Source organism: Sesamum indicum, linkage group LG11 (assembly GCF_000512975.1).
Source record: "Sesamum indicum cultivar Zhongzhi No. 13 linkage group LG11, S_indicum_v1.0, whole genome shotgun sequence".
NCBI lineage: Eukaryota > Viridiplantae > Streptophyta > Magnoliopsida > Lamiales > Pedaliaceae > Sesamum > Sesamum indicum.
Window position 1 is genome coordinate 3,902,501 of NC_026155.1, and position 7,063 is coordinate 3,909,563.

Genomic DNA, 7,063 nt, shown 5'->3' on the forward strand with positions numbered 1-7,063 from the left:
GCAATAAAAATGCTAAATTCATAAATTATGGGAGCAAAAGTGCAATACCTTCCATTGTATGTGATTAAAAGTGCAATTTTTTCATAATTTGTTTTAAATATCGATTGTGCACGCGACATGCGCGCGTGGGCACTTGGAGGGGGAGGGAAACCCTAGCAAGGAAGATAACTACGTGACAAGCCACACAAATTTAACTTAAAAGGTAAAAGGAAAACCAAAAAAAGAAAAAAAGAAAAAGAGAGAGAGAGAGGGAGAGGGAGAGGGAGAGAGAGAGAGAGAGGATGAATGAAGGTGGGGCGCTTTACTACTTTTTTATGTTGCACGCATCCATGGCAGAAAACAGAAGGCAGCAGAGAGCACTACTCCTCCATGGATTAGAGGAGAGGAAATAAGGAGAATACTTGAAATCCATCGTTTCCAACCCTGTGACTTGGCTAGTTATCCAGTTTCTTGATCATTTTCGAAAATCATTGACAAAAGATTGAGCTAGCGAGTGGAGAACTGACAAGAATTTACATGCCCTTGTAGGTATATGCATACATGCATGTATATACTTGTGTGTGTTCTTGATTTTACTGCATTTGGTGAGTGTTTGTTTCGTGGGTTTATGTTGTAGGCTTTGGTGGTTGTTGAAGCTGGAGGAGTTTGAGAGAGAAGTGGATTTTGGGGGATTTTGTATTTAGATGAAGGGAATGCCCTTTCCCTTTGATTTTGAGGGGAAGGGGGTGTTGGAGTTAGAGCTGGTTGTGAAGAGCAAAGCTTTTGATATCTCAGAGAGTAATCCAGCAGAAATTTCGTCTTATTTGTTCGAGAAAAATTGTTTCGTGAATAATAGTTTTGGTGAGCCTACATCTGTCCTGGATTCTGCGAGAATTTCCAGCCTGCCCACGTCTTCCTCAACCCTGTCTTCATCTCTCGGTGGCGGAGGAGGAAGCGCCGGAGGTGGTGCTGCTTCTACCGACACGGGCGGGGTGGCTGCGGTTTCAGACACAAACCCATCTCCGAAATGGCAGCAAGACTCGAATACTGCCACCAGCTCCAATGCTGGAGGAGCTGATTCCGAGCTCCTTCCAGTTCCACCATCTCTAGAGATCGGCACCGCCGGCGGCCGAGACGGAAGGAACACGGAGAAATGTGCTATGGAGGATTGGGAGAACGTATTGTCGGAGTCTGCCGCCGCCTCTCCGAGCCAAGAACAGTCCATTTTCCGGTGGATCATGGGAGATGTTGAAGACCCTGGAATGGGAAGTCTGAATAAGGTTCTTCAAATTGGCGGTGGGGGTGGTTCAACGCCGTCGGAGTATGATTTTAGTGGTGGATTTGGGGTTGTGGACCAAAGCTTTGCTGGAGACCAATTTGGTGAGAATTCCATGCCCACAGTTTCCAGTTTTTCCAACAATAGTAGATCCAGCGTTGAAAAGATTGAGTTGGCCCCCAATCCAGTCACTTCAAATCTGCCTAGTAATTTCAAGTTTTCTCCAAACTCTCAGAATATCATGTACCCTTCTTCGTTTTCTAACAATCTTGGAGCCATTGATCTTCATTACCCGGCTGCATTTGATTCTTCAGCAGAAATGAAGCCTCCCATTTTCAATCCACAACTTCTGATTAACCAGCACCAAGCTCACCACGCTCAGAACCCTTCATTCTTCTTGCCCTTTTCATATGCACAACAGCAAGAACAGAGTTTTACCGTGCCACCACAGGCGAAAAGGCACAACCCCGGAGGGCCTATTGGTGGAGGCCTTGAGGCCCGTGGCCCAATTCCAAAAGGGTCTCTTTTGGACACTGGCCAGCAAGAGATGTTTCTGGGTAGACAGCAATTGCATCACCAGCTTCAAATGCTTCCTCATTATCTCCAGCAGAGACCAAGCGGGCCGGGCCCAAAGCCGAAAATTGGCAGTGGGGATGAATTAGGACATAGCCATCAGCAACAATTACAGCAGTCTATAATTGACCAGCTATATAAGGCCGCAGAGTTGGTCCAGACTGGGAATCCGGCACTCGCGCGAGGGATATTGGCGCGGCTCAATCACCAGCTCTCTCCTATTGGTAAGCCTTTCTACAGGGCTGCTTTCTACTGCAAGGAGGCATTGCAATTACTCCTCCAGACTAACAACAACGGTTTGAACCCCTCTACGGCCTCTTCGCCTTTTAGCCTCATTTTCAAGATTGGTGCCTATAAGTCTTTCTCTGAGATCTCACCGCTCATACAATTTGCTAATTTTACCTGCAATCAAGCCCTCCTTGAAGTCTTGGAAGGATTTGATCGAATTCATATTGTGGATTTTGATATTGGGTACGGTGGGCAATGGGCCTCTCTGATGCAGGAGCTTGCATTAAGGAATGGGGGTGCACCATTGCTTAAAATCACCGCACTTGTTTCTACGTTAACACATGATCAGCTAGAGCTCAGCCTCACTCGAGAAAATCTGCTTCAGTTTGCTAGTGATATCAATATTGGATTCGAGTTTGAGGTTATAAGCATTGATTCTTTGGATTCAGGTTCATGGTCTCTGCCTTTTCATGTGTTGGAGAATGAGGGAGTTGCAGTGAATCTCCCGGCCGGTTGCCTTGCCAATTATCAATTGTCAGTGCCTTTTGTTCTCCGGTTTGTCAAGCAACTGTCACCAAGAATTGTTGTTTCTGTGGACAGAGGATGTGATAGGTCTGACCTTCCGTTCGCCAACCATATTATTCATGCCCTTCAATCATACTCAAACCTGCTCGAGTCTCTTGATGCGGTTAATGTGAACATGGATGCCCTGCAAAAGATTGAGAGGTTCTTGCTCCAACCAGGCATTGAAAAAATTGTAATGGGTCGATTTCGTTCTCCTGAAAAGTCACAGCACTGGAGGACTCTGTTTTTGTCATCCGGTTTCTCCCCAGTAACGTTTAGCAATTTCACCGAATCACAAGCTGAGTGTGTTGTGAAGAGGACTCCTGTCAGAGGATTCCAGGTGGAGAAGAGGCAGTCTTCTCTCGTTCTTTGCTGGCAACAAAAGGAGCTGGTGTCTGCTTCTGTTTGGAGATGCTGAATTTTTAGTGCAATTCCCAACTCAGCCTCATCAAGAAGGTGCCTTTAAAGTCACAACTCAAGTCTTTAATCCATTGAACTCTATAAACTTTCATGTTCAAAGTCTATCGTTTGCTAGTTTATATGTGGCTTGGGCAAATTATTTCCAAGTTTTAGAAAGAACCACACATCTTAGCCCTGGATGTTCTAATGTACTGCTCAAATTTCATATGGGCCATGCTCTTTTTGTTGCTCTCATGCTTTCTTCTTAAAGGTATCAATGGGTCCTAAGCTGTCTTTGTAAACCAAGAATGACGAAACCAAAAGAAATTTAAACCCCTTAACTGATTCTTTGATTTTGATATCCGGACGGAGCAGATGATATAAATTGCATTGTGTTATCAGCATCAATGAGTACTAGTTCTTTCCCCTGGCTCAAAGGGACCACAACCATGAGCCTAAAAATGTGTTTGATTGATTTAAGAATACCAGAAATTTGTTAGAATCATTGAAAATGTTATCTTTATCTGCTACAGTGTAGATGTTTGTCAAACTGTATCTAAACTGTCGTGGAAATCTTTGTTCCTTGAGATACAAAGATACTTTAATGAATCCAGAGTTGTCATTCCTAAACTGATCCCATTTTCAAGCGTATATCCTGATATATGTTCCCTTTTGTTTGTACTACATCCATAGCCTATTGGTCCGCTTCTCGTCTCATGTTGATACATATATCTTAACTAGCCCTCATGTCATCATCTGGTATATTAAACAAAGATTTTAAACGTGCCAATAGTGCAATTCTATATGTAATACCAGTCTGCAATAGAAGATCTGAATCAATGTTTATGCTAGCACTTTTGAATTGAGTTCATTACAATAGTATAGTTTTGCAGGCATAGATGAGATTACATTGTCCAAGAATTTGCTCCAAACAACACTGAACATCCTAGTCTCTTAGGAAAGAAAGGTGGTGTAGTCCTTGAACTAATCGAGAGTGTCGTTCAGCTCTCGTCTGTCTGTCGATGAACGTTGATGTTACCTAGATGGTGAGATTTGGGGCTCGTCGTTGCAACGAGCACCGTAGATTTCGGGTTCTTTCTAGTTCTCCACAAAATATAGGATGTTGGCCGGAATTCTGTGCAGTACATGCATTTGTATGACTAATCTTGTCCCTTTCAGTAGGTGTTGCTGGTTATGACTGCACTATACTATGTGTTTTTCCTAGTTATCAGTTAATAATAATTGGTGTGCTGTGTGTGTTTTTTCTTTGTCTGTGTCACGTTATTGCATGCAAATATTTGCTACTATAATGCATTGAACCGGCAGGTGCTGCTGTTTAAGGCTAATTAGTTTATTAATGGCTGTCCTAATCTAACCACATGGGACTTGTACTATTGGACCTCCTTTCCCATTAGTTTAAACCCTGTCTCTCATCTTCTTGGAAGTTTGTGTTCATTACTTTAATTTTGCTTTCTTTAAGCCTAATGATAGTTTAAAAAGACTAAGGCCATGATTGGTACATAGGAATAGAGTTGGGGTGGAATTGGCATTCCCAAGTCCATGACTATGTATGTGATTGGTATAAGTAAGAAAAGGGATTAGTCATTCCATCCGAATCCTTATTCTCTTAGAAAGGGGATTAGTGATTCCATCCAAAAACACATGATATTAGCAATAATGAAAAACTTGTCACAAAAGCTAATCCATTCCATTGTTCATCATTTTTTTTAATTAAATATTGTGAATGGAATCAATTAAGAAATGGCAATTTCATCGCTTTCTAATTTCTTGTGTATACCAATCATAATTGTAGGAGTGCCATTCAAATATGATTATTTTTCTATTTTTATTTCATTTCTAAATTCATTTCGTTCCCGCTTAATTCCATTGTGTGTGTGAGAGAGAGAGAGATCTTTATTAAAGAATTTTAAATGTAATTAAAGAAGAGGGTTAATTATACTTAGATCTCCTCTGAAAATGTGAAATTATATTTTTCTCAAAGAAGTTTTTAAATTACTCTTAAATCCTTTGAAAATTTCCCGTTTACGCCTTACTCTCTTTTTTGTTAGGATTTGGACGAAAAATGATGACTTTAGCAAAAACAAAATTATATAAATTTTTAATATTAGTCCTTATTTAACATTCCATATGATACTTATAAAAGAAAAAATACGATGATGTTAATTTCATTATATAGATATAAAATATACTTGATAATATTAAATAAGAGGTAAGATTAGAAATTTATATAATTATTTTGCTAACGCGTATTTTATGTGTAAATTTTAACAGAATGAAGTCATGTGTAAATAGAGAATTTTTTGAAGGGATGTAGATATAATTTCAAAATTTATTTAGGGAGATATAATTTTCTTTTTCTAGAGGGGTCTAAATGTAATTATTCCCAAAAAAAAAAAAAAAAAAAAAAAGTCAAAAACAAGTTCGGGTTTACCCCTCAGCTCACTCAAATAATAATTGGAATTTTTATAACTTTTATATATGTAAAGAAGTCTATCATTGTATGCAAATGTTTTCCGGCTCAGTGGACCCACTCCATCTTCATCATCTTATCCTCACATGTAATTCTATTTTTGGACTTTATTATGGGTGGCTATTACATAGGGGTTGAATTCTAGCTTATATGGTTTTTTTTTTCTTTTAAATTTCTGATGAATTATATGATGATTTTTAATTATATTTGTTATATGATTGGTATTTAATTTAAGAAAAAAAAAATATTATATAATAAGTGTAATAATACTTACTATGCGATAAAAATGTGGTGGGTGGTTGAGTGGCGGTCCGCCGGTCCCGCCAAGTAGGAAAAGGAAGAAAAAAGTATAGGAAAAATTACAGTCACACCTTTTGGTATTTGGCATGATTAAAAATATTTTTTTATTATTTGAAAAATTACAAATAGGGTTAAATATATCTTACACCTATGAATGATGTATGTGATCGTATTTACCCCTAAAGTATGAAATGTAATAAAAGATTCCTGATAAAATAATTTGCATTGACAGGATAAAAATACATTTTATTTTACTCCTTAAAGTATGATTTATTAAAAAAATTATTCAAAACTATTTTTTTAGTCATTTAAAATTTTACTCAAATTTTATACAAAAAATAATATTTAAAAATTATAGCTTTTTATAAATTATGTAAGACAAAAAATATTTACAAGCTCACCATATGAAAATATTTTACAAAAATAGATTATTTATGTTAAAAAATATATGTAAGTATTTGTATATATATAATATATCTATAATTTGTATATTTTTATTCAATCACATATACATATAATTGAAATATGTCATATCATTACTCAAAAAGTTATAAAATATTATAGATTAATAAATTTGCAAATTTTATAATATATATATATATGTGTGTGTGTGTGTGTCTGTGTTTGATATAATATTTTAAAATTGTAGTGATAATTTTTTTTTAAGAAAGTGTTCGTTATATGTAACAACACAAGCAAAAATTATGTAGTTCTTTATATAAAAAGCATAAGGATTGTAAATTTAAATAATTTATATAGATTCCATATATATATATATATTTATATATATTTTTTATAAAAATCAAATATTTTGGGTAGTATTTATTTTAAATATTTTTTAATAATTCAAATTATCTTTAGGCGAATGATTGTAATAAATAAATTTAAAAAATATAAATAACAAGGGCATTTTCATCTGAAAAATTGGTCCATATCATGAGGGTGCATTTTGTCACATTTCTTAGTTTAGGGGATGCATTTTATGTATAATTTAAGGGTGCAAAATATATTTAAACCTTATAAATACATTCTAATTTTAATGTCCGTCTAACGAGTCGGTTCTGTTAACCTCAGTTAGGTTTTAGTTTAATTTTTTTATAGTAAACTGATCAAAATGCCTTTTTACATTATGAATTATGATTATATATAGATTTAGAATTTTTTACAATATTTTTATGGACTAATATGCTTTATGAATTATTTACATTATCAATTCTCATTTTCTTATATATTTTTTTAATGTCTTTTTTTTT

The 7,063-nt window shown here is 36.2% G+C and overlaps 1 protein-coding gene across 2 annotated transcripts; it reads left to right on the forward strand.

Moving 5' to 3' along the window:
* Positions 215-3,380, forward strand: LOC105173311 (scarecrow-like protein 27). Of its 2 annotated transcripts, none has more exons than XM_011095012.2 (2): positions 215-528; positions 617-3,380. In XM_011095012.2, exon 2 carries the CDS (start codon positions 684-686, stop codon positions 3,036-3,038), a length of 2,355 nt encoding a protein of 784 aa, XP_011093314.1. In that variant the 5' UTR covers positions 215-528; positions 617-683; the 3' UTR covers positions 3,039-3,380. The 2 variants fall into 2 exon arrangements, with proteins under 2 accessions (XP_011093314.1, XP_011093313.1); XM_011095011.2 differs by having other exon boundaries at positions 215-524.